This window comes from Tamandua tetradactyla, chromosome 4 (genome assembly GCF_023851605.1).
Source record: "Tamandua tetradactyla isolate mTamTet1 chromosome 4, mTamTet1.pri, whole genome shotgun sequence".
NCBI classification, from domain to species: domain Eukaryota; kingdom Metazoa; phylum Chordata; class Mammalia; order Pilosa; family Myrmecophagidae; genus Tamandua; species Tamandua tetradactyla.
This window is the reverse complement of record NC_135330.1, coordinates 9,118,111-9,145,761: the sequence shown is the minus strand read 5'-3', so window position 1 is coordinate 9,145,761 and position 27,651 is coordinate 9,118,111. Positions and strand designations below refer to the sequence as shown.

General features: G+C 54.8%; 1 protein-coding gene across 1 annotated transcript in view; it reads right to left on the bottom strand.

Annotated features, from left to right (window-relative positions):
- The window catches only part of LMNA (lamin A/C), a 38,519-nt gene extending 14,307 nt beyond the window's left edge, over positions 1-24,212 (bottom strand). The window contains exons 1-2 of the mRNA XM_077156440.1: positions 24,054-24,212; positions 3,491-4,092 (exon numbers count right to left, since the gene is read on the bottom strand). Coding sequence (XP_077012555.1) covers positions 3,491-3,846 — 356 coding nt within the window. The 5' untranslated portion in view covers positions 3,847-4,092; positions 24,054-24,212. The remainder of the gene's footprint in view (positions 1-3,490; positions 4,093-24,053) is intronic.
- Between the last annotated feature and the right edge of the window lie 3,439 nt (positions 24,213-27,651).

Here is a 27,651-nt window from a genome sequence, read left to right as displayed (position 1 = left end):
TTCAGCCCCGACACTGAGCTGCTGAATTACTGGGAATAGGGCTGCGGGTGTGTGGCATGGGCACATCCCACCCAAGAGTCAGGGTCTTGGGCTCCTGGAGGCCAGGGAAGGTGCCCAGCAAGTACACAAATCATGGGGAAGGCATCGGGGCCCTGGTGAAGAATTTTCTCTCTTTCATTTCTCTTGGGCTCCTTAACTATTTCCCGAGTTCCAAGTTTTGCAGCACCTTCTTCTTCCCATTAGGATCAGAACACAGACTTCAGGACAGGGGGGACGGGAGAGGTGACACCAGGAGGCACCCTGAGGTGAGGTCTGGGGCCCAGCATCCTCAAAGGCCCTCACCTCCATTATACTAATGTTTCTGCCCAAGAGCACAGCCTCTTTACGACCTGGATAGATAACTCCTATGACAAGTTCTGAGACAGTCTCAAGACAGAATCACCAGCCTCCTATCACCTGGGAGCTCTATGTCACAATGCGTGAACCAGCAGGATCCTGGGTCCTTCCCGGTACAGGCTGGGGCAAGGGCTGTTGATTAAGTGTTAACAGGCCCTGGGAGGACAGCAGAGCATAAAGCTGTCATTGGTTCCGGCTGCAGGAGCGGTGCTGAGCCAACCTGGGCCCCAAGCTGAAGAAGTGACGTTTTGTATTAAGAGCACGCGACCGGGAGTCAGGAAGCCCGCGCTCGAGTCCCAGCCTGCCCCCTCTTGCTGTGGGACACGGGACAAGCCTCTGCCTCTCTGCAGCCTTTGCTGTCCTCATCCTGCCCAGAGCTGCAGGAGCCTGCGCCTCCCTGCCCGTCCCCGCCGGGGCTGCCTACGGCGGGCCATGCAGGAAGTCGTCGGACGCCAAGGCCTCGTGCGGGGGTGGAAGAGGTGCTTCTGCTTTGTGGGTCTGGGATCTCCCCACTTCTGACTCAGCTTTCCTCTGTGAGCTCCACGCGGGAAGGCACAGACCCTGGCACCATCCTGCAGCCCAGGCTCTGGGCATAACCCTAGAACCACTTGTGCCTACTGCAACGGCCAGAAGCCCAGCTCCAGGAACACCACCGGAGGGCCCAAGGAAGAAGGCAGGAGAGGGACTCCAGAAATGTAATGGGGAGGGGGTAAAAGATGCAGGCAGTCAGGGCCCCCTTTAGACATCTGCTGTCTCCACCCTGTCTCCTGCTGTCTCTCATAAAGCCAGGGTGGAAGAGAGGGGGGCAGATGTGACTCATCCACCCAGCTGTCCTGCTTGGGGTGGGGTGCAGTCCCAAGCCTCCCACTCTCAACTTCCTCATCTTCTCCACACTTAGGTACCCAAATCCTGCGGGCTCCAGCATAGAAAATATGGGGGGGGGGGTGCTGGAGGGTGTTCCCACTGGAAGCCCACAACCCAGCCCAGCAAGAAGGGGTCCCAACCCCTTGGGTGTGGTCAAGGCACCAAGGCAGGGCCAGAGATTGTCACAGGGTCTTACAGGCAGCTCTGGATCCCAACTCCAAGCCTGGCCCTGAACTCTGAGCTCCAATTAAACATTCAACAGGGACACCACCTTCTCTCCAGGCTTTGGCGGGAGGGGTTGGGACAGCGCTTTTCTTCCTCCCCCAATCTCCTCATTCTGTCCACTTCTCCAGCCCATCCTGAGCACAGATGGCACAAAAGGGAGCCAACAAACCCTGGCTTATCTTACTTGGGGACGTAGAAGGGGACAGACACCCTGATCTGAGCCCCCTTTGCCTCCACCCCCACCTCTCATCAGCCTGGGATCCAGGTGTGCAATGCCCACTCCCTTTTTCCGGAAGCCCAGTGTCCCCGGCCAGGACCGGCGGGGGAAAAGAGAAGCAGGTGGCTAAATATAACAAGGCCGCACACCACCCCCACAGGCACACACACCCGCTCGTTGTCCCAGGCCTGGACAGCTGCACCGGGAGGCAGAGGAGACAGACTGGCCGGGCTGGGTCACCCGAGACTATAGCTCCCCTCAACCTGTTCCCCCAACCAACGTCTTCTCCAGAAAAAGCCATGGTTTTGGTATCTGAGTAGACTCACTGAGAACACTAATTCTCTTAGTTCTTCAACAAGTGTATGTGGGAAGAGGGGCAGTCTGTCTCCACCAGCTTGTCTCCTGCTTGTCCTGCTAGCTAAGTTGTTCTCAACACTAGGGGGAAAAGACAGAAGCGATCCCATAAACAGAAATAAATGTTCAGCTAATCTCCCCACAGAACTTCCTTCCATTCAGTTAAAAGGGAGATGAGACCTGACCTTGCCCACGTGGGTGGGGGCGGGTGGATAGCAAACGGGCAGGACAACCGCAGAGGGGTTTGGGAAGACCAGGAGTTTGGAAAAAATGATATAAAGAAAGGGGAAAAGTCAAATCTACAGGGGCCCCAACTCCCGCCCTCCCCCCACTCTGGGATCTACAGGCACCTTTAGCGTTTTCTTTGGCTGGATCTTCACAGAGGTAAGGGGAGTGGGGAGAAGGAAACTAAATTCTTGAGGGGCTGGAAGAAGAGGGATCAAACTTCCAGGCACCCAGGAGAACTTTTTTAAAGAGGGTGGAGTCGGGTAGGGCTGGGATGGGTGGGGTGGGAGTGGCCTAAAGCTCCCAACGGCTGGATTTCAAAAATGTCACTGTATTCCAGTAGTTTAATAAGGCAAAGATCAAAACGTCAGAGGCTGAGAGGACAGATCAGAGCAATGACCGCGCTGGCCAGGCTGGGACATCCACGGGCCCCACCCTGAGGGAGGGACAGAGCCCCAGACTCTCCCAGGCATGGGGCCGAGGACCAGGCCTCGGGATAACCCAACTTCCAGACACAAGAGCCTCTGCCCTGTGTCTCCCTCCCTCCTCTGCACTCCCAAGCCAAGCAAGCCAAGGGCTGTGGGAGCTGCGGGGGAGCAGCCCTATTTTTGGTGGGCCGGTCAGAGCCAGGAAAAGTCCCAGACAGGCCGGGAATGAAGAAGAACTTCTTAACTCTTAGAAGGAACCCAGGAAAGTGTCTTGCCAAGGGGGCCACCGTCAAGCTCCTGGAGGAGGAGACGCCTTGGTGACCTCTCTCCAGTACCACTGGACACCTGCCAGCCTGGAAGCTCTGTCTTAATGGACATCATGTGCTCAGAGCCAGGCTGGGCAACGTTGGCACGGGTACCAAGTCTGCCAGGAAAGTTCTAACAGGACCCTTCCACCCACTCCGATGTGTCCAGATTTCTCAGACCCGGCAAGGCTGTTATCTGCTTTGCTCAAGCTCCTCCCCCGGGCTCCGAATGGCTGGCAAACCCCACCCTGACCAAATGCGCAGTCTGGGGCCAGTCCCTACTGGGCCCTGATGACTCCACTGTCCCTGGGAGCTCCCATGGTCTCCCAGAAACCCTTCCTTCGCGGTCCTGTCAAGACAATTCCCCTAGGCCCCTCCAGTCACCTGCTAGTTCCGGGGAGGGAGGAGACCGCGAGAGCCAAGCAGGAACACCGGCCCGCCCGCCCCCTCCGCTCCCAGCACCTGGGCGCACTCACCGCGCTTTGAGCTCCTTAAACTCCTCGCGCACTTTGCTCAGCTCCAACTGCAGGCGGGCGCGCTCCTTGGCCACCGAGTCGAGAGTCTTGCGGGCATCTCCAAGCTCGGCCTCGTAGGCGGCCTTGATGCCGGACACCTCGCGGCTGACCACCTCCTCGGACTCGGTGATACGAAGGCGCAGTCCCGCGTTCTCCGTCTCCAGCGAGCGCACCCGGTCGATGTAGACCGCCAGGCGGTCGTTGAGCTCCTGCAGGTCCTCCTTCTCCTGCAGCCGGGTGATGCGGGTGGGCGACAGCGGGGTGGAGCTGGCCTGCGCCCCGCTGCGGGTGGCGCGCCGCTGGGACGGGGTCTCCATGGCCGGCAGGGTGGCAGCGCTGCCCCAGGGGCAGGGGGACCCAGGAAGGGCGCGGAGCTCGGGCCGAAGGACAGAGACGGCTCGGGGTCAGAGCGCGCCGGCTGGCTGGCTTGCGGCTCGCTCCTGGCAGGCGTGGGGAACTGGGCCGGGCGCCGTCGGACCTCGGGATCCGGGTTGGCTGGAGTGGATGCGTCGCTCCCGCGAACACTCTGAGTCACCGGCGCCTGGGCAAAGGCTCTAATAGGTCTGAGGAGCGGGAGGAGGGGCCAGGGCTCTTAAAGGGGCCACCGCACAGCCGCGGGGGCGGGCGTGGAACGGCGAGGAGGGGAAAGGGCTGCGCGGCGGCGGTGGCGGGGCGCGCGCGTCTCCCACGCACCCCTGTCGGCTCGGAGCTTCTCTGAAACCTCCCCTCTTGGTTTCCGCCTGCTCAGCGCTGCCAGCGCCAAGCTTCCCCCAACTCCCTCTATTGCCTTCTGGAGTAGAAGGCAGAGCCAAGGGGTGAGAGTGGGTGGGCAAAGAGCAGGGGGAAAGGGGCACTGGTTGCAAAATGAGAGGAGGGGAGGGGACCAGGCAGGCAGCGCTGGGAATCCAGGAAAGTTGGGGGGAGGGCTGAGGCTGGTGCCCAGCAGGGTGACTCACCCTCGTTCTACCACTGGCTCCCCCTTTCCTCCCCATAGTATTGGTGAGTCACCCCTTACCCCCCCCCCCCACCCTAACGTGGGCAGCCCATTCAAAGCTGCAGTTCTGTAAGCCAGGGGTGGAATGGGGAAGGAATGCCTGAGTTTCCCTTAAAGTCCTGGTCTTGAGCTCCCCTACTCCTTCAATCTTGGGGCAGGGTCCAGGGGATTGGGGTCCCTTTTCCCCTATCCTCTGCCCCAATTTATTTCCCTTCCAAACCAAGCCTTGGGTCTTAGACCCAAGCAACCAGCCCCAGTCCCCTAGAGAAGGCATCTCCCCTGCCTACCGTGCCCTGGCCCCCTCCTTTGGACCTAAGCAGTTGGGAAAAGATCTGGGTCTAGATTCCTGACCCCCGTCAGTCCCCTTCTTCTACTCACTCCACCCAGCCAACTCTAGGACTGTACTTGTTTTTTTTTCTCCAAGGCTGTACTTATTTTATTGGATAATTTAAAACAGATACCAGAGCTGTGCATGCATTTATTGCGTTGCCAGGACACCAGGTTGCAGATTTTTATGGTTCCCAGAGGGCCCTGAAAGGGAGAATGGGGCCGGGGCTGGACCGGCAAAGTTGGGTCTTACACCCAGTTCTAGTCAGGAAGGGGGCCGTGGGGGTAGGGACAGCAGAGGCCAGCAGGGCACCTCCTTTCCTCTGTGCCCAGGTCTAACTGTACCCACCTCTGGGGAGGGGACCAGGTCCTCTCTTGGGCAGGCGCAGCCAGGGTCCCAGGCTTCCCCGCCCCTGGATCCTTGGGGCCTCACCCAGGGCTCCTTTGATCCGTCCCCCACTCCTCTCCACTAATCCTGGCCTGCCCCCACCAGCAGCTTCATCCTTTCTAAGAGGTGGCAGAGCTGAGGCTCGACCCATCTGTCTGCTTACCCTGCCCCAATGCCTCCCAAAGCTTATTTCCTGATGAGGAGCCTGGGAAATTAAATTATGTTGCTAACTCCTACAGCTCCGGGATATGAGGGTTTCTGCAGTACAGGAGGCAAGCCGGGCCGCCCGGGTCCTCAGTTGTTAGTTCTGGAGCCAGCCTCCGAGTGGACAAGGGGCTGAGGCAGGAGCTCGGGTGTTCCGAGAGGGGCACTGCAGAGGGACACCTAGGTGCCCACATCTGGGAAGGACACCAGGCAGTGTGGTCCACCTGAGGGGACCCGGGATATGGCTTTCTCTCCCTGCAGCCCTCTCCTCCGAGGCGTGGCGGCCCACCCTCAGCTTTCCATACAGAACAAAAAGCCTTGTTCTGCTTCTTCCTCTTCTGTTCCCCAAACTGGGTGCAGAGGCGGGGTGGGTGAGCCATTGAAACGTGAGGGACTGGGCTTGTGCTGTTCCTGCTGCCTCAGCCCCCCCCTGGCACTGAGGCCCCCCCGCCCTCCCCCCCCAGCTGCCTGGCTTCCCCTCCTGGCTGGGGAAGCAAAACTATAATTAACCCTTCCTATCCTGTACGGAAAGGGGCAGGTGAAAAGAGGGGAGCTTTCACCTCCAGTTTCACCCTGAGCTCCTCCCCAAATAGCCCCCCATCACTACCACAAAAAATGGCCTCAATCTTAAACCTGAACTTTAAAATGGACCTTTATCCTAAACATTCAATCCTAACTTTGGATCCCAAATGCCATCCCAGGGAATGGTTCGCCTGCCCTAGGAGAAGCGCCTGGCCCATGAGAGAAGGCGAGGTCAGATCCAGGGGAGCTGGCCCTGAGAGGCATTGGGGCGGGAGTGCAGCAGTGCCCGGGTGGAGATTGAATTCCAGTCCTGCCTCTCATTTGCTGGCCATGCTCAACCTGCTACTCAGTTTCTGGGCGCAGAGGCTACCACCCGCCTGGGGACTGAGCTGCCCACTGGCAGGGAATAGAGGAGAGGCAAAACCTAGCAAGCAAGAATGGTTATAGAGCAGCACAGGACTCTGAACAGGACGAAGAATTACAACTGGATTTTAGGAGGCTTGAGAGTTAATGAGTGACCTGAGGATAGTGAGGTGGGTCCAGGGAGTGGTTTGGACAGTGTCTTGGAGCCCAGTGACCTTGGGAGGGGCCCTTCTTCTGCACCCCTCTAGCATCCTGGGCCTCCCTCTGCCCACGCACCCCAACAGAGGAGTTCTGTGAGGGGCGGGAAGGAGCAAGTCGTCGCCACCCACGTCTCCAGCGCCTGGCCCAGTGCCCGACACACACTGGATGCTTGGGGTTCCTTGAATGAACAAACGCACCTGGCCCTGCCACCTTTCAGGCGAGTTACTTCACTTCTTTCAGCCTCAGGTTTCTTGTCTGTAAAATGGGGATGCTGTGGTGATTGTATAAGGTAACATGCATTTGAAGGGAGGCTAATTGGAGGAGGTAAATTGAGAGGGTTTACAGGATTGCCTTATAATAACATAGTGAATTCAGTCATTCAACAGATTTTTATTGAGCACTTTCTCTGTGCCAGACAGCGTTCTAGAAACTGAGGCTACAGCAGTGAATAGAACAGACAGAAACCCCTACCCTTGTGGAGCTGGCCTTCTAGTGGAGGGAGGTGGCCAACCAACAAAAGAGTAAAATTATAGTTTGTTAGAAAATGGCAAGTGCTGCGGAAATAATATTAAAAAAAAAAAAAAGATGCTGAGTGCTGTGGCAATTAATTTAAGCTCTTTAGCGCTGACTTCGTGTTTTCACATACATTCTCTAACGTGGTCCACAAAACCACCACATGAGATGCAGACCATCCCCATTTTACAGGTGAGGCTCACTCTCCCAAGCCAGATGGTAAGTTAACAGGCAGAGCTCAGAGCCTGGCAGCCTGGTCCAAATCCAGGAAGTGCGTTACTATCTCCTGCCGCTTTGGCTGGACGTGTGGGAGGTGCGTGGGGTGGGCGAGCACCGGGAGGGAGTCTGCACAGGGCCGCAGGAGTGGGGAAGATCTAAGGAAGGTGTGCAATCTGGGCTGCGGGGAGGAGCAGGGAGCCACTAGAGGCGAGGTGGAGAGCAGGGGAGAAGAGGCAGGAGAGAAGTGGGAGGTGGCATCCAGCGCTGGGTGGGGTTGGAGGGGGGAGGGAAAGGTAGCTCCCGGCAGAGGTCAGCAAGGGGAGAAGGGAGGCACCAAGACCAGGGAGGAAAGCTTCAAGGGCATTGCTGGCCTTGGGGCAGGCGTCAGCAGAGGGATGAAAGCCAGAGAGCTTCCAGAGGGCTGGGAGCAGTCACTGCAGGGAAAATTTATGGAGTATGTACACATGTCTGGGACTAGGTAATCCGCATTATCTTGTTGGATCTACACAATAATTCTATGAGGACGAGACTATTATTCATCCCATTTTACAAGTGATAAAACAAGCTCAGAGAGGTTAATCATTCATTTAAGGCAGCATTTGTCAACCTTGGCACTACTGACATTTGGGGCTGGGTCATTCTTTGTTGTCAGGGACCGCCCCTGTGCACTGCAGGATGTTTAGCAGGATCCCGGCCTCTACCCACTAAATGCCAGCAGCCCCCTCATCTCCAGTTATGGTGATCAAAAAATGTTCCCTGGGGAGCAAAGTCGCTCCTGGCTGAGAACAATTGGTTTAAAGTTTAAGAGCTTATAGTTAGCAGCAGAACTAGAATTTTAATACGGTTGGCCTAACTCTGAAGGTTCAAGATCTTCAAAGCAGGCTCTAACAGTGGACAGGTGGGACTAGGAGAGGGGACGGTGCAGATGGGATCCTAGGCAAGAAGGGGTGACTCTTTGAAGGAAGGTTTGGGATGTGGGGGGCATCTGGGAACTCCTTTATCGTGAGTTGCCTGAGGGAGGGTCCTTGCCTTAAGAACAGGGTCTGGCACTGAACAGTCCTGAGCTGCTGAGTCATTCGTGCACAGGTGACAGCTCTAACCTTGACAGTGGAGACCGTGCCCACTCTTTAAGCTGTTGTCATGCGCCAGGCACCTGACTCGGGCTGGGGGAGGTGATCTCATTTAATCTTCACCTCAACCTTCTGAGGTAGGTTTTAACTGCACTTTATCTGCCAAGAACCCCAAATTCAGAAAGGTTGAGTGATTGGCCTGATAGAGAACAGCTGAGTGAACTGCCTCCTTCCCGCTGGGACTCGGCAAGGAGGGGATGACAAAGAAGGAGCGAGGGATGCACGCCATTTATAAAACCAGAGAATCCTTCATTCAAAGGAAATCTAACAGAAAAAGCCCAGTATAGTAAAAGACAGAGATAGAGCCTCTCTAGTGGGGGAGTTCGGGGCAGGGGGCCCAGAGCCCAGGGTTCAAAGGAATGAAGTTAGAAACCTACAGGGAAATGATAAACCCCTCTTTACAGGTGCTAAGGGGGAAGATTTGCTCAAGGTCACCGACTGGGGAGGGCCGGGATGGGCCTGGACCTCTGTACTGCACCGCCTCAGGCCACAGGCAGCACCGTGGACAGATTTTAAGGGGCTTCTCCACCTCTAGGGACTGGGATGTTACCTGGATGTGGGAAGGCAGGTTGCTGAGCCAGAGCTCGGCTGGAAGGGAAGGGGTGGCTGAATAATGAGGAGAGAACCAACCCCTCCCACCTCCCACCTGGGCAGGTCTAACTGGTGACAACCCTTTCACCATTAAGATCAAAGAAACCCTCTCCAGTCTCTCCGGAAGAGCACAGAGCAGGCTCCAGTATCCTCATTCTCCAAAAGAGAAGAAGATTGAGGCAGGCTGACAGATTTGCTCAAGGTCACACAGCTGACAAGTGCCAGAACCCAGCCCCGAAGCCCAGGTTTCTGCCTCCAGGTGAACTCAACCCCATTCCTCTTCAACCCAGACCCCAAGGACCTGATCCACCATCAAAGTCCTGGAATTGCGGTGGAGGAGCTCAGTTTCCCCCATTCCAAACGACACCCCCCCCCGCCCCCTCACCTGGGCCGAGACAGCCGCCCACCTGGGCCGAGACAGCCGCCCACCTGGGAGTCTCGGGCTCCCTGCACCTCAGTCGGCTGTCACAGTGCACGCCAGACGGCTGGCAGCTGGACAGAAATCAGGCAGTGGGCAGAACAAAATTCTGCTTCTCCTACCCCTCCTCTCCATCCTCCACCCTCCACTCGGTGGGGCCTGGGGAAAGGTGGAGGAGGGAAGGGGCGGGTGCCGGAGAGATGGGTGGGGCTGTGGGGATGGGCCTGGGTCCCCAGGCAGATGGGTGGGGGCAGGTACCGTCCCACTCGGGCTCTGGCAGGGTGGCCCCCACCCCCCACCCCCCAGCCAGGGAGGCGGGCGCCCCGCTGCTGACGTGGTGTCTGTGTGTGGGCAGCTGTGTGTGTCTGTGTGTATGTGTGTGTGTGTAGTTGCCGGGGCCTCCCCGGACTTCTAAATGGGGGTTTCCTCTCCCCGTTGCCAGGGAAACAAACAGAAGCACCACAACTCCAGGGCTGGAGCTGGATACAAAGTCCCCCTTCCCCTCCCCCACCCCACCCCCACTTCCAGGAAATGAGGCAGAAAAGGATTCCCCTTCTCCCTCACTCCCCATCCAGGTGCCAATAAAAAAATTTGTGGGGCTTGAAAGGAGTGTGGCCAGCTGTCCTGGTTTGCCAGTGGCTGAGGGGGTTTCCCAGAGGCAGGACTTTCAGTGCTAAAACAGCCACGGCCCCGGGGCAAGCTGGGATGGCTGGTCTCCCTACCTGCAACTCATCCAGTTTTAAGGGGAGGCCCTCTCTAAAAATACAAAACAATACCTTTTGCAAGTTTTACATAGACATAAAACCTTGAGGAAACGTTGGCAGCCTCAGGCAGCATCTGTGCAACAGAGGGACCCTGCAGCTTTACCTTCGTTAGCGTCATGGTATATCTGTCCCTGTCCCCTGCCCCCTGCCCCTTTAATCCCCAAGCTCATCAGGGTCTCTTTTGGACTCTCAGCCAGGATGATGGTGGTCAGTTAACCTTTAGGAGATTCCCTGATAAGTGGGGTGGAAGGAGGGGCGCTTTCTAGAGAAGCTGCCCACTTGGAGCAGGGGGCTGGACAGGGTCTCTGCCGAGATCAGGAGCTCCCTGGGGAGGCCCTATGGGATGGGCAAGGGGCTGAGCTTAGGCCAGAGCCTTGTCATTCACTGCCCAGAAGCTACAGCTTTGGAGCTGGGGGGAGACTCAGGCATCACGCGGTCCCACCCCATCATTTCTGGACCTATACAGAAACCTATTCAGGTTAGTCCAATTCTCCAGACTTCCCTGTCCCACTCCCCCGAAGCCAGCCTACCGCTGGCCCCAGACGAGCACACATTGGCCCTTTTTGCCCAGTAAGCTTGAAGTTCACAGGGCACTCTAAAAGCCCACTTTATTTTGGCTCTTAAACCTCCTCATTACAGTGGCAGGAATTGGGGGAACCACTGGAGGAGGGGTGGGGGGTGCCAAGAGGCCTGGCTGGGAGGGGCAGGATGCAGAGGCAGAGGCTGGCCTGCTTCTCAGTCCCCGGCCCGCTCAGACTGCGCTGGCTGGGGCCGAGGTGGCATCTGTTTCCTCTCGGCCACGGTTTCCTTACTCTCCCGCCAGAAGGGGTGAACACAGACCTGGCTTCCTGGTGCAAAACATCCCATCTCCCCTCTTCCACCTACCCTAGGGGTGGCGGAGAGCTGAACTAAGGGTTAGAGGTGGAGGATGTGTTTCCTATTGGAGGAGAGAGGTGAGGTCTTGGGGATAAGTGAGCACCAGCAATGTCCTAGGAATCATAGCCAGGCTGGCTCCCAACGGGATGTCATGGGCAAGAGGCAGAGGACTTTCCTGGTTTAGGGGTGGGGTCCCACTCAGGTACCTTAGTGGACCCAGGGGTGGAGGGCGGGCCAGGAAGTTGAGCACAAAGGGTGAGCTGGGATGAAGGAACAGTTAAGAGTGGGAAAAGGGGGCAGTTCTGTGATGAAAGGGAAAGGACTGAACTTCGAGGTGGGGGAGAGGTGGGGAGACATCGCATCTGGACCCCAAGCCAAGGGGCCCTGGAGTAGGGGGCTGGACAAAGGAGATGCCTAGGAATTGAGGAGAGGGGCAGCTGCCCCCGCCTTTGCCAGTGCACCAGCCGCGGATCCTGGCGGGGCAAATATTTACCAGGCCACAGTTGCTAAGCAGGGAGGAAGGCGGAGGCAAGCCCATGGCTGGAGGGCCTTCAGGCTCCTCCCCCACCCCTGCTTAGACACGCGCAATCCTTACAGTTTCCTTCAGCCCGCCCATGGGCTCAGCCACACCCTTGGTGCACACCACATCTTGGGGTCACCCCTACTCTTCTAAGCCCTAGCTGGCAACAGGTTGGAAACTGGGCTAGGAGCTTAATTCCTGGAAAACCACGCCTTCCTCCTGCCCTAGGAGAGCTCTGGGGCTCAGATCTTGCCATATGCCCCCCTTCCCAATCTGCTCCCAGTGGGGCTGGGAAGGGCGCCCAAGCAGTCAGAACATGGGGAGCAGAGGTTACTGGAGAATGGTGCCAAGATGTCCAGGGGATCGAAGCTGGAAGAGAGGCTGAGGAGGCTGAGCGAGGAAGGCTGGGGGGAAGAGGGAAAGGAGTGGATCTTGCAGAGGTGGCGGAGGGGGGCTGTTGGGGAGCGGGTCCTGGTGCCCCCCCTGCCCTGGCTCCAGGGCAGAGGAGAGGAGGAGCACAGGAGGGGCAGGCGGGGCGTGCTCAAGTGGAGCCAGATGTGGCCCATGTGATGTGGCCCGTCACTGGCAGGGGCACAGTGGGGGAAGGATGTGCCGTGGCCGCCAGGAAGGATTAGTCAGAAGCTGGGGGGGTGGGGGGAGGGGGGAGGGGATAGCCCCAAGAAGTGGGGAAGGGGAGAGGGGCAGCTAGTCCAGGACCCCAAAGAAGCATCTGGGAGCTTGCAGGGAAGGGGAAGGGGCCCAGGGCTTGCAAAGAGGGATGAGTTAGGGGCATGGGCTGCCCGGCCCGTCCTGCCTCCGTGATCCTCTACTATCCCTTTTCCGGGCTCAGCCTTGATTCCCACATGCAAAACGGGGATCCTGACACCCCTTCCCAGGACTGTGGGGGGAGCTCCTGACATGAGATGTGTCCCTGCCTCAGGGGTCAAGGGCCAAAGTGAGGTGGGCTGTTGGGGTGCCCTGTGAGCCTTACTGGGCAAAAAGGGTCAGTGTGTGCCTTCTGGGTTGGGCTGTGGGCTGGCTTAGGGTAGCAGGACCAGGAAGGTGGGGAACTGGGTTAATATAGGTCCAGAAATGAGGACATTGGGCCACATGATGCCTGTGTCTCCTCCAGTTCTGAAGGACCCAGCACCCAGTAGGGGCACACAGTAGGTTCTCAACCTTGCCCACCTTCTCAGGATGAGGCCTCTGCTCTGCAGGTTTCTTCCAGAAGTTACTAGATACATCTCCCTTGGCCACCAGAATTCAAGAAGTTGAGGTGCAGAGATAGTAGAGAAGGGTTGCACAAAGAGGAAGCTGCTAGGACAGAGAGATGCTGATGGAAGTTCTCAAGGGTTGGAAGGCTGGCAGAGGTGGCTACATGGACAAAGTCCCCAACTCAGCTGCTGCCTGCACAGGTCTACCCTCAAGAAGAATAGATAAAGGGTGGTCACTGGGAAATGAGGTGAAAGGAAGGGGCTGAAGCTATGCCACAGTGTCCTTACAGCACCAAGAGAGAGGTAGGGGCTCCCAGGAGACAATGCAGAACTCAAGGGTGGGCCCGGGTGTGTTGCTGCATCTAAGGCAAGACCCGCAGAAACAGAACGTGGGACCCTTGGACAGCCAGGTCCGTGCAGGCAACCACAAGGGTGTGGTCTTGCAACCAACGGAAAGTTTGGAAAGTACACATGGAAGCATGACTCACTGCCCTCTCCCCATGGTCCCCCTTTCCTGGTTTCTGAGATTTTTTCTCCCAAGAGTTAATTCAAATCACATTCTTACAGAAACCAAAGCCTAACGAGGGCGGACGAAGAGCGGGCCGAATGGGGCTGGAAAGAGAGATGGATTGTGGGTCTGGAGCCCGGGAGGCAAGGTGTGGCCACGTGGCCACTGCCGATACCCTGGGGGTGGTGGGAGAAGTGGGTTTCCAAACACTCAGACGCGCCACTTAAGGGGGCGAAATAGAAGGATTAAGGAAGGGAGGACCAGGGTCAGGACAAAAACGAACCCTGCGGCGACAGAGCCAGGATGGACCTCTGCCTGGCTTTTCTGTGGTCCGTCCACTAACCTCGCTGCCCTCGGACACCAGGCCCGGAGAGCTCACCCTCTGGCCTGCTCCGAACCCATTCCCAGGGCCACAACGGAGGTCAGAGGCCCCGGAAGGCGGGTGTTGGGGGCAGAGCTCCCCTAAACTCACAGGGCTCTGCTGTGCCACGCCCCTCCACCCCCTAACGTGTGTTATGGAACAAACATCTCCTTCCCTTTGGGCTGGGGAGGAGCCAGGCAGGCCCGCCCCAACAGGGTGTCTCTGGGCCAGGAATTCCCAGCCTGCCGCAGAGAGGCCTGGAAGAGGGAGGGTCCCAGCATTGGGCTGAGGGCAGGTGGCGCGAGTGGGCCTTCCACTCCTGAGAATTCCTAGAATTCTAAAGCATTCCCAGGACAGAGTGATTGCCAAGCATTCATGTTTGCTATCTTCCTTGGGTGTCCCAAATGGTGCTCTCCATGCCTCCCCAACTCCACCCAGCCCCACCCTCCTCCTCCTCCTCCCCCAGCCTCATCCCCTCCATCTGCCTTAGCCAGTGAGTCCCCAAGTCCTCTGGATCCCACCTCAAGAATTTCTCCCCATGCTGTCTGCTGCCTCCAAATCCCTGCTTCTGATCACCATCAGCCCTGGCCCGGATAACTGCAGGAGCCTCCTAGCCAATCTCCCTGTCTCCACCAGCCTTGCCTCTGCTCTGATCCTCTCTCTTCCTGAAACCACAGCCATCTTTCCAAAATCTCACCATGTTTCCCAGGGCTTCCAACTAACAAGGATGCCCACTGCATTCAGGATAACATCCAATTTCCTTGACGTGGCTTCTAAGGCCCTCTGTGCCCTTGGCTTTCCAGGTTTGTATTTCCAGGCTTATCACTGCCCCCTCTCCAGAGGCCTTCTCCTTAAATGCCAGCAATCTGGACCTTTTCTGGTTTCTCCTAAACTAACCTCCTGGTGTGGCACACACCTTAACCTCTAACCAACAAATACTGAGCCTATGCCTTGTCTTCCCCATAAGACTGGGAGCTCCTGGAGGAGAGAGGCTAGGGTCCACCCCCAGCCCCCAGGCCCCCAGCACCTGGCCTAGTGCGTGGGATAAGAAGGGTGCCCATACGTTTGAGCTGAGCATCGCATCCTGCGCTCCCGTGAACCCTCCCCCCCCAGAGCGCTCAACTTCCCCCTCCACTTTTCCGCACCTCCCCCCCCTCCCCCCTTCAATGCCCAATTCTAGCCTCGTCCTTCTCCTCTGGGCCCCATGTTCACTGTCTCCTTCAGCTGAGCTCCTTGGATGGCTCTCCCCGCAGGACAAGTGGGCTTCTCCCATATCCACCCTGGGGTATAGTCACAATGACAACAGAAACAATGGCTACAGTTTATAAAGCCCACTGTGTGTTCTAGGCTCTTTCCATCCATCGGCTCCTTTGATAACCAACAGGAAAAAAGAAAAAAAATTAATAACGAGGTCTAAGAGTTGCTTCCAGGAAGCCTCTTTGTTGTTCAGATGTGGCCTCTCTCTCTAAGCCCAGCTCTGCAAGGAGAATCGTTACCCTCCCGGCTATGTGGGACTTGACATTCAGGGGTGAAAATCTCCCTGACAACGTGGGGCCTGGATCCCCTGGCACTGTGGGATCAACAACACCTTCGAGACCAAAAAGGGGAAAAAGAAGTAATAAAAGAAGCCATCGGTGGCCAAGAGAGAGCAAATGGAGTCAAGAGGCTATTCTGGCGCCCACTCTTAGGCACGTTTCAGCTGGGGTGCTAATTGCCATGGTCTGCTAAACCCCAACCAACATCACTCCTGTTGACTCTCTAGAACACCTAGAGCTCAAACTGAGGCTCTTTATAGGTTTTATACACTAAGTTTGCTCTCCTGGAACCTGTAATTCCCAGAGGGTTCTTAGGCCAGATAAATCCTGAAACCCAAAGGGACCAGCCTCTCTAAGATTATCAGATAATTGCATCCCCCTATCCTTTAGTGTGGACACCCCTTCTCAACCTGAAAAACTCAGAAGGGACACTTCCCAAAGATCCTTACAGACTGGGAGAAGGATCAAAGGAGGAGAACGTGTAGCAGAGAAAATAGGATTTAACAAATGAGTATGACTGCTGAATCACTATATTAATATTCCTTCTAGCCTCTGATGTTTTGGAGCAATTAGAAGGAAATATCTCAGATGGTGGAATGGTAGCCCATGACAAACTCTGGGATCTGTTCTATAACTACTTGTTGAAGTGTGCTTTGAAAATTACTGCTTTTTCTTTCTTTGCTTTGTATATATGTTATATTTTACAATTTAAAAAAAAGTTTTTTTAAAAAAGATCCTGCCCAAGGATCTGACTTGGCCAGTAGTTCAGTAGGGACCTCCAGGCCAGGCAGGAGCTTATCACCCCCTGGCCAATGGATGCAAAGAAGATGGGGTATACACTAGGTACCCAATAAATGTTTATTAAGGGAAGGACCTCCCCCTACAGGAGGTCCCAACACTAATGAAACATTATCTCCCCAGCAGCCCTGGGAGGTGAGCGTGGCAAGGCCATTATTCTCATTTTATAACGAAGGGCCTCATCCGAGTGGGGGGTGGGGAGGGACCTGGTGCTGCCCCCACAGGGTCATCCAAACTGCAGCACCTCCAGGGGCTGTGCAGAGCATCCCGTGAGATCTGCAACAGGAGGCACTGGGCCGAGGAGGGGGCCTGAGGATTTTACTGGAAAGTGTCCTGGAGTAAGGGTGAGGCTCTTCTAGATTATCCATGCAGTGGCCTCAACCCTTGCCGGATGTCAAAATCGCTTGGGGGTAGGGGAGGAGGCTTTTAAAAACTGCCCACGGCAAGGGAGGGGGGAGGGGGGAGTTGCTGATGTCCCAGCAGACCTGGAAATTTCGATTCAATAGTGAGATCCAGTTTTTTCAGTGTCCCCCTTTCCCAGAGTTCAAACCATTTCCATCTGGCATTTTACAGCTGAAGAAAGCAAGGTTTGGAGTGAGGATTATAAGAGCAGCTAACCCCGGGCACTGTTGTAAATATCACATATATGTTATTCATCTGATCCTCACCAAAACCCCACAAGGCAGGGACTATTATTATCAGCTCCATTTGACAGATGAGAAAATGAAGCCTGGTGGGTCCAAGACCACATGGTCAGTAAGGGCTGGAGCTGGGATCTAAACCCCAGAGACCTGGCTTCACACTGTCAACCTTGCCCCAATGGCCAGCATCCCTGAGGCTGCATAGGAGCCAGTGGTGGAGCCAGGGGCAGAATTCAGGTCTCCTCCGGCAGCAGGAAGTCAGAATGCTGGTGACAGTGGATAAACTGAGGCCAGATAAATCACAGTCCAGGGGAAGACCCCGGAGGCCCCTGGTCCCCCTCCTTCACAGGGCCAGGAGGGACTGGGTGGTGAGGGCAACTTCTCCCTGGGGCTACCTTTCACCCGCCTCCTTCTCTAAGGGGAGCTCTGACCAGCCCCGGCTGAGCCTTCCCCCTCCCTATGCTAACTGATGCAGCCTCGGAATTGCTGATCACAAGGAGACAATTAAGCCCAATTAGGGAGTGAGAGCTAATTAGTGCTCAGCTTCTCGCTGCCTCTGGGCACCCTGAGGGTCTGCAGGAACCTGCCGCCCACCTGCCTCCACCCCCAGAGAAGAGAACTGCCACCTGTATCAAGGTGAAAGTTCAAATTCCTTCCTAGCTTTCACAGGGACCGGGAGTCAGACCCTTTGGTTAATCCCATCTCTGCACCAGGCCAGCTCTGTCTCCCAGTCCCACCAGACAGGATTTTCCTGACGATACAATGTCATTCCACAGTTTACAAATACTTGTCCCTCATCTCACCCATCCTCCCGGCAACCCTGAAGGACACTTTGCCCTGGCACCCAGGGTTCAGAGCGGGTAAGTGGTTTGCCCGAGCTCACACAGCCGACTTTGACTCCAGATCCGTGTTCTCTTCCACACTCCCTGTTTATCCTGATCCATTCCCGACCTACATGTGTGGTAAGTCTTTCCCATGAGCTCACCTCCTGAGCACGTGCTCACTATGCTAGGCATGCAAATTACCCCGGGTACTCTGCTTGCTTCCCTTCTGTTCATCTGCCGGATCCTGGTCCCGAGAACCCAGCACCAAATCCACGAAATCCTTTCTGGGATCACAGAACTTGGAGTCTAGAGAGAGGGATCTCGTTCTCTCTCTTCCACTAAGCCACTCCCTTCTACGGCCTCAGTTTCTTCACCTGCAAAATGAGAGGACTCACCTGGGAGATACCTGAGGCCCTTCTAACCTTCTAATCATCACCATCCCTTCTGCTGCAGAAGAAGAGAGGGCGAGGGGCCGGGCTTTCCCCCTCGCGTGCCATGGTGGCCTGGGGGTGAGGTGGGGATCCCTTGTCCTGCTGAAATCGTGGGGGCCCCAGGACTGAACAAGAATGAAACTGTTCTGACACAGATTGGGGAAGGCTGAGAAGTCCCAAGCTCTAAGGAGGGGCTGGGGTTGGCGGTGGGTATCAGCCATGAACAAACACACACATACTTTCACCGGGGCACAGAGCAAGTGGAGGGGGACACTGGTGGGGGGGGGGATTGCGGCCTACCCTGCGGCTTGGCAGGAAGCGGGAGGCGGGCTAGGCACACAGTTCCCTCATTTCCTCCTGGGTCTTTACCACACTCCCATGCCCCTGTCCTTCCTTTTCCGCTTCTTCCTGGGTCTTCCCAAGCATGGTTCAGGGCAGGCTAGCCCGGAGTCCGTCCTGGCCGTGCCCCCGTCTCCTAGTCATGTCTCCTTGGGCCAGGTACCTCGGTTTCCCCTTCTATAAGATGGCGATAACACTAATTCCTGAGGGCTGCTAATTTGAGATGCACAACGTGGAGCAGAAGGTCTGCCCTTGGCCAAGGCCCCTTGGTCACAGCAGCCTGCAGGGCGGATTGAGCCGAAGCCAGGGGCTGGGGGTTGGGGAGTGCATGCTCAGCACCCACAGGGAGCTGCGGGGCATCCGGTCCCCAGCACCCAGTCCCCCAGCAGCCTTCTCTTTCCTGTGGTGAATCACTGCTGGCAGGCCCTGGGGACCCAGGAGTCCCCAGCTTGCCACAAACATAACCATTGTCATGGAAACCGGGCCTCTCTTTCCTTTCTCTGATTTCACCGCATCCTCCCCCACACTGTGTCTGATTCCTAGATCTCAGCTTTGACTCATTGACTGATTTAACCGTGTCGCATTTCGTGTCCCCAAGAGAACATCAGCCTTGTCCCCGCTTGCAGGGTCTGAGACCCCAGCCCATCGGCTTAGCCCCTCTCCCCAGTGGTTTCCATCCCTTTCCCTGCCAAGTCAGGCTGGGCCACCCCTCAGGAAACATCCTTCCAGATAGGGGGTGCAAGAGTCAGCCCCAGCCGCCCGGGGCCCTGCTCAGGCCTCGGGACCCCAGCTCTCTCTGACCCCAGCTGAGACCCCCCAGGGCGCTGGGGCCTGAGCTGGGTTAGGGAGGTGGCCACAGGCAGGGACCGGTAGGCGCTGGCGCCACCTGCTGGTCCAGCAGGGTCCAGCCCCGCCTCCCCCTTCCCAGCAGGCCTGCCCAGGCCCGAGGTCCTGGCCAGGCATCCTCTCGAGGGAGACAGGCATCCACATCATTTGTTCATGTACTCATTCACACAGATGAACGCCGTTCCTACTGTGCACCAGAAGTGGCTCTTGTTCTTATGGAACAAGTAATTAAAGGTGAGATGAGGGCCTCAAAAGGGGATGTCCAGGATGCCAGGAAGCAGAGAACCGGGCACCTAACCCGTTTTGTGGTCTGGGAGGTCTCCTGAGGAGGAAGTGATGATTGGGCTCAGTCCTGAATACTGACAACCAATATTTATTAAGCACTTTCTGTGTACTAGACGCTATGTCAGTCCTTTACATGCATCTTCCCACTAATTGCACAACAATCCTGAGGTAATTGCTACTATATCTGTATTTTATAGATGGGAAAACAAGTTCAGAGATGTTAAGCAACTTGCAATGGGCTCGCAGGTAGCAGGCAGCAGTGGATCCCATATTTAGAAGACATCAGTAACCTCCACACCCCAGGCTTCCCGCTCAGAAAACCAGGCAGAAAGGGAGAAGAAAGTGTGTTCCAGGTAGAGGAAGTGACGGGTGTGGAGATCAGTGTCCTTGTGGACAGAGGGATGGGCAAAGAAGGCCAAAAGGAGTGGCCAGGGAGGGAACAGTTTTGAGAAGGAGGGAGGCACCAGCCAGGTCAGACATCATGCAAGACTGAAAACTGAGATTTCACTCAGCCTAGCCCGTCAGGAAGCCCCAACGTTAAGTGTGGGAAAGAGGGCCCCAGAAACACATGGAGACCCAAGTACATGGTCCCCTTGCACAGGTCTGAATGTCAGGGCTTGTGCCAACTGGCAGGTCTTGAGTTGTCTGCAAAGGCTGCTGGGCAGAGATGGCACAGTTGCCACCTAGAAGGGCACGGAGGTGCCTCTGGCAATGAGAAGATACCAGGGAGCCTGGGTATAACTCTCTAGGTTCTGGAAGTGGGTTCAAGAAATAACTGGACCCCGATGAATCCCAGAGTGATTCAATCAGTGAGTGGAAAAGTATCTGCAAAGCCCCCTTCGGGGAGTGGTGAGAACAGGGAGAAATTCAACTTCCCCAAGTTGAATTCTTGATATTCTCACAAGCAGTGTGGACAACCAAAGCTATAGGCTGAGCCCCCAGTCTTGGGGTTTGTTCATATGAAACTTAATCCCGCAAAGGATAGGTCAAGTCTACTTAAAATTTAGGCCTAAGAGTCACCCCGAAGAGAGCCTCTTTTGTTGCTCAGATGTGGCCCCTCTCTCCAGCCAACACAACGAGCGGTCTCATCCCCCTACCCCTCTCTACGTGGGATATGACTCCCAGGGGTGTGGACCTTCCTGGCAACGTGGGACAGAGATCTTCGAATGAGCGGAGACTCAGCATCAAGGGATTGAGAAAAACCCTAGAATGAGCTGAGACTTAGCATCAAGGAATTGAGAAAACCTTCTCGACCAAAAGGGGGAAGAGGGAAATGAGACAAAGTGTCAATGGCTGAGAGATTCCAAACAGAGTCGAGAGGTTATCCTGGAGGTTATTCTCACGCATCAAGTAGGTATCATCTTGTTATTCAAGATGTAATGGAGAGGCTGGAAGGAACTGTCTGAAAATCTAGAGCTGTGTTCCAGTAGCCATGTTTCTTGATGATGATTGTATAATGATATAGCTTTCAGAATGTGACTGTGTGTTTGTGAAAACCTTGTGTCTGATGCTCCTTTCATCTACCTTGTCAACAGATGAGTAGAATATATGGAATAAAAATAAATAATAGGGGGAACAAATGTTAAAATAAATTTAGTTTGAAATGCTAGTAATCAATGAAAGTGAGGGCTAAGGGGTATGGTATGTAAAGTTTTGTTTTCTGTTGTTTTATTTTTCTGTTGTCTTTTCATGTCTTTTTCTGAATTGATGCAAATGTCTGGGAAATTATCATGATGATGAATATGCAACTATATGATATTGTGAATTGCTGAGTGTATGTGTTGGGAATGTTTGTGCTTCTTGTAATTTTTTTTAATTAATAAAAAATTTAAAAAAAGAAAAGAAAGAACTGGAGGTGCTGGGGAGGTAATAAGAGTGGGGAGCTGGGATAGGAATCCAGGGACTAACCTCTGACCTCCAGTCTTCAGGGTAGGCGAGGACATGGGGAGCAGGGCAGGGGGCAGTTAGGGCCAGGAGATTGTTGCTAAAAAGCGCCTTGGAAGCCATTTGGTCCCAGCCACTCCATCTGCAGTGGTGAGCCGGTGTCCACATCTCTCCCCAGCTCTGTACATTTCGGTGATGTCAAGTTGGTAGCTTGAAATCAGCCACAGTGAAAGAATTTACACCAAGGAAATCGGCAAATGCGACACCCCAGGGCTTTTTTTGCTTTGGCCTTCAGTAAACGTTCGCAGGCACACCGCTGCCCTACGCTCTTCTGTCCCTACTTTACAGAAGAGGAAACTAAGGTCTGAAGACATGGAGTGACCTGTTCAGGGTCACATGGCAGTTTTCTTCATTCAATCAATCATTTGCTTAGCAATTTTGAGGGCCTCCTCTGTGCGGGGCACTGGAGAACACATCCCCTGTACTGGGGGAGCGTGCAGTCTGGTGTACATGCAGACGACCTAAACAAGCTCAGGCAGCTCTGTGGGCTAAGCACAAACACAAAGGAAAGTACTGGGGCCCACAGCAGACTCGGGGAGCTCTGAGGCCCATCAGTGTGGTCAGAAAGGCCTCCTGGGGGACATGACTCCTAAACTCACATCTGGAGGATGAGTGGGAGATAGCCAAGATGAGTTGGGGAGAGAAGATTCAAGGCAGAGGGAATAATGTGTGCGAAGGCCTGGGTTCTGCAGAGGGCCTGCCAGCCCCAGGGGATCCCCGTATCCTTTTTTGCACACTCAAAGTCCTACTGTGCCTGAGTGGTGACTGAGGGGAGGGGTTTACAGACTTAGAAATTCCCTCTGAGCCATCAATCAAAAACTCATGACAGTGACACGGCACCATTACTGAGTTCCTGCTGTGTATGAAGGCCCCAGACCAGGGGCTAGAGAGGGCACAGTATCCACCAAGCACCATGCAGACAGCACCCACTTGGAGATCAGGTGAGGGTAAGGGTAAAAGCTGGGTGTGGAGGGTGGGGGATGTGGAAAAGCAGAGGGAGGAGGTGAATATTTAGCAGGGGAGGCGGGTGGAGGGAACATAAGGATAAGCAGGCTCAGCTTCCAAACAACAAACATCTATTGAGCACCTACTGTGTGCCAGGCTCTGTGCCAGGTGCTGGGAATACAGTGGACCAGCTCCAGTCCCTGTCCTCAGGGAGCTCCCAGTATACTAGGAGAAACAGAAATGTAAAAGGCACTTACAATATAGTGTGATGAAAGGCGAGTGACACCCAAAAAGGACCACGGGGGATCTCCCAGGGAAAGTGACATCTAAGTTAAGTCCTGCAAGATGACCAAGCTTCAGGTAGGTGAAAAGTGAGGGAAGAGCAGATGGAAGGGAAAACACAGGAAAAGGCTGGATAATGAGAACACGGTGTGTTCAAAGACCTGAAAGAAGGTCCCTGTGGCCGGAGAAGAGGATTGGGGGCAGGGGCGGTGTCAGCGGCAGAGAGGAGGTGAGAAATGAGGCTGGACCGGCTGGAATTTTGTTTTGAATCTAATGGCAATAGGAGCTGTTGTAGGGCTTTAGGTAGGAGACTGCAGGGTTTTAGGTGGGGATTGGAGGGTGCTGCAGGAAGGGGCAAGAGTGCAGGCAGGGAGACCAGTTAGAGGCTACTGCAGGTAAGAGACGATGGTGGCTGCAGCACAGCGGTAGCGGTGGAGGTGGGAAGTCGGTGGTCTGGGGGAGTATTCTGAGCTGTAGCTGTGAGTACGTGGTGGACTGGATGGGAGGGAGGCAGGGCAAAGGGACGGATCATAGATGGTGCCAGATTTCTGACGTGAGCAACCAGGTGGACAGTGGTGTCATTTACCAGAAGCTGGGGGCACTGGCAGGGGAGTGGGTTTGGGCTGCTGGGGGCAGAGTCAAGACTTAAAAACTCAGAGTTCCTGGCTCTTCGGCCAGCACCACCTTCTTCCCTGTTAGGGCTACCGGGAAAAGGTATAGAGAATGTGGGATAAAGGAAGGGGGACGTGGGGATGGGGTAGAGCAAGAGGAAAAGGAAATTAAAAAAAGTAACATTGGCTAACCCAGGCCCAGACATCATGCTGTGTGCCCTATATGTCCACTTCGGTTCTTACCACATCACCAGCCGAAATGACCCACCTCTAACTTTCCTGCCCTATATCCTGCTTCGCTCTTCTCACCAGTGGAGATCATTACTAGGAATTACATTATTTACTTGTTTACTAGCTGCCTCTCCCCTCCCACAGAATATCAACCCTTTGTTCTTGTTCTCTGGTGGATCCCCAGTGCCTAAGGATATCTGACATGGTAGGTGTTCAATGTAAACTTGCTGAATGAAAAGTTAAAATCCTTAGTGGGTAGATACTATTAACAGTGGCCCAGGTCACAGCTAATAAGTAGGGAGGTTGGGACTCAAATGACCATTTTCTTAGCCCCTGGGCTAAGAAGGGACACAGGAGGGCAGCTGGAGGGGACTCAGGATAGCCAAGGGAGCTGGTCAAACCCATGGGGATGCCCAGGTCTCAGCCACATGGGTTGTCTCCTGAATCAGAAACAAACCGGTAGCCTTTGTTTGGTCCCCCGACTGTGGGATGCCCTACCGGAAGCATAGAACGTGGGAGAAACCAGGGATGGTACCTGAGCAGGGAGGGCAGGGCACCAGGGCCCTAGTGTCAGAGCCCGGACAGGAGCCAGTGGTTGGCCAGTAGCGCCACCTGGCGGCAAACACGTGTCTCCTCCATCTGTCCCCTGCTCCCCAGGCAAGCTGACACGCCACCCCACCGGGAATCCTCCCTGAGTACCTCGGGTGCTGGACCTCCAGACATTCTTCTCATTCTCTCCCTTTGAATGAATCTCACTCATTCTTCAAGGACTCCTTCAAATCTGCTTCCTCCAGGAAGTCTCCCCAAGCTTCTCCCAGCTCCAGTGATCACTCCCTTCTTGGTGGAATGTTAAGCAAAGACAGCATCTCCAGCCTCCCGGAGCTGTGATGAGAATTAGATAAGATCAGGTCTGTAAGGGCCAAGGAGAAAGAGTGGCACCAAACAGACACTCAGGAAACAGCGGTCCTTTTCCACTCCTTTCTCTGACTTCCTCTTCCCTTTCCTGAAAAGGAAGCCTGATCAAACAGAAGACACAAGGAAGTCACAGGGCCTGAGCTCTCTAGGCCTCAATCTCCTCTGTAAAATGAAGCCATTAGATAACTGATGAAGCCATTCATTCACTCATTCATTCAACTTCTATTCCAGCTCTGATATTCCATATAGGGATTATGTCTTTTATACCCATCAGTTCATCTGTGAACCCCTTAAAAGCAGTGACAGGCTGTGTCTTATTCAATATCCCCTGATGACACTTAGCACAGTGCCTGGCACAGGGAGGGTACTAGAAAAATCCCTCCTCAACAACCTACCAAGGTATGTTTACTACTTCCCCTTCCCTGCCCCCAGAGGGCAACCAGCCCCGACTGGCACCAGGTACCTCCCCTTCCCTCGCTCAGCCAGAAACCAGAGCTGGCGCCACTGGGTGAGGAATCTGGGGACCAACTGTCACAGCTCCAGTATCACCTGCCTCCTGGACGCCTGGGTCCAGCGCTGAGTCCCAGAGGGGCCCTGTTAACCAGCTGTCCTGGGGGACCCAGGCTCCACTCCAGCCCCTCTAAGCTACTGTCCCTGGGGAAATCAGACCGTGCAGGGGATCTGTAGGGGGAGGGCTGAGGTGGCCCCAGGGAAGGAGGAGGTGTGTTTGTCCAGGTTCAAACCTCAAACTGGGTCCTCGAGGCCCTTGGAGATCAAGTCCACAGTGACAGAAGGAGCCACGGTGACCGACTCTTCCCTCTAATCCCCAGTCCCACAGACCATTTCTGCCCCCACTTTTAATCCTGTTTGTCCATGTTTTCTGAGTTATGTAGGCTACTTTCTGTGGCTCATGGAAGGCAGGGATCAAGATCTTTTATGTAGTCTACAGAATTTTGCCCAATATATTCTTACATTCTCATTGATTATTAATTATTTAATGAGTTGAGCATGGTCCAGTAACGGAGAGGAAACTGGCTCTCAGCAGGAAGGATGATGGTTAGATAGCAGGGTGGACTTCCCACAAAGGAGAGATATTAAGAAAAGAAAAATGGGAACCCCATAAGGCATAGAAGAAGAGGCTCAGCTAAGTAAGATGGGGAAGAAGGCATCCCGGTAGGAATAGGGAGATGAATGAGATGACCCCTTTAAGGACCTGTCTGCTTGGTAGGGCAGCCTTGGTGGTGGCTTCGTGTGCCTCCCTCTCTCCCCAGGGACTCTGAGCATAGGATGGGAGAGCGGCAGGCGTTAGGTGTGTGCCCCCATCCCGGGTACTTGGTGTCTGGACAGTGACAACTGGTGCATGGTTTCCTCCAAGAGAATGGACGCAACTCCACATAGAGACACCCCTCCCCCACGTCTGGGTCATACACACCACACCTGTCTTCCAGGCTCCACGTGAAACCTGCACCACTCCACTCGCAACTTTTGAGAGTTTATGCCCTGCAACCAGGCTATCACACACCCAGACACACACTTGTACAGACACAATGCACACTCAGGCTACTCATCTGAGTCCTTTGTTCCCCAGACCTGAGACAGGAGCCTGGCCTGTGTGTGTGTGTGTGTGTGTGTGTGTTTGTGTGTATGCGTGTGTGTCTGTGAGTGTTAGAGAGACAGAGACACAGTTTGCATTCCAGTACTCCATAGAAATTATTTTTGGAATTATCTGCTGTTTGGGATGATCTTATTTTGGCAAGTCTAGACCTAGAACTGACTTCAAGTAACTCATAGTGGGTGAGCATCTCTTCCAGTGTCTGGCACATATTAGGAGCTCAATAGGAATTGGTTGACCGACTGAATGACTGAATGAATGAATGTATGCAACTTAACTAACAGGGACCACAACTCGGCTAAAATCAACTTCGAGGTAAGAACAACCAGGCAAGGAAACTAACACTGACTGAACGCCTAGGATGAGCCAGGCAGTGTGCTAGGGACTGGGCTTATTATTTCCATTTGGAGGTGAGGAAATTGAGGCTGAGCATTAAATGACTGCTCAAGAACCAGAAGCCTCCTCCCCCTCACACCTGAGACTTCACACATGCAATTACACTCAATCTATCCTTTTGGAGTCTCTGCTCTAGTCGGGGCTGTGTGCTGGGCACTGGGGAGCCAGAATAGGGGGACAATGACAAAGACGAGAGACACAGTCTTCCCCTCCAAGGTCCTGGAAGGGGGAGATACGGCACCTTCACACCTTTCTAGTCATAAGGAAAGCCGTTTCCAAGCAAATTGTTTAAGTAAGGCTTTCTACCCTCATCAGCATAACTATAGATTGGGCAAGCAGGAGTAGGAAGACAAAGGAGTACCCATGGACAGGAACCCAGTGTGGGCGCACAAATGTGTTGTTTGGAGAGAACGAGGTCTGGTGAACAAAGGAGGCCATCAGCCCCAGGGAGCATGGGAGGGACCCCTCAAAGTTCCACCCTGCGAGCCCCACTCGTAAAGGTGTCCACTCACGGGCTCCCCTATGGTCTGGGCACTGTGGTACTCCCTGCTGTGCACAACCCCCCAAATACACACATATACAATCTGCAGGCACACACGTGATCCCAAGCACAGACTCCCATGTGTGCACATCCATGCCACCTACTTAAGTGCCCTCACACACGCACACCTGCCCTCCAGGGTGCCAGGTCCACGTCTACCTCTCTCCTGCAATGAAGGATGTTTGTCTGGAGTCACATTGGGACTCTGAGGGTGGACACGTGGTGCCTGGACACACCCAAGGGGCTGAGTCATCCTTGCTGTTGGATCAGTAATGTGGGTCCAGGAGGGACCCCCGCCTCCATCACCCAGCCCCTCAGCCCTTCCCTATTCCCATTCAGCAGCTGTCCCCACCTCACTCACACACACTTGTTTCTGTCCTTTGTTTTCCTCGCTGGGCAAATCCCCAAGGCTTCTTTGGTCATTAACCTCCTGCTTTAATTAGCTTAGCAGGGAGGAAAGTGGAGGCAGGGCAAACTCAGGGTGGGGGTCTGGAGTGGGAGACTCCTTTCGGTGGGGACAAGAAGGCTCAAATCAGCTGGTGGCCCCATAAAGACACCTGGTACAACTCTGCTATTTCTATTAGTGTGAAAAACAGTCACCTGGGCCTCAGAGTGGGAACTTTTCCTAGTGAAAGCCCCAAATCCCCAGTACCGCAGTTCCCCCAATCCAGGTCCCTGGGACAGACAGAGAGGGGACAAACTTCAGGAAGAGCCCACTCCCCGAGTTCCTGTCGCTACAAATCCTCCTCTACCACTGTCACCCAGTGGGGTGGCATCCGTTGTTGTTCATCTTGTCAATAATCTTATGTTAAATCCCTGAGCTGGGGGCACAC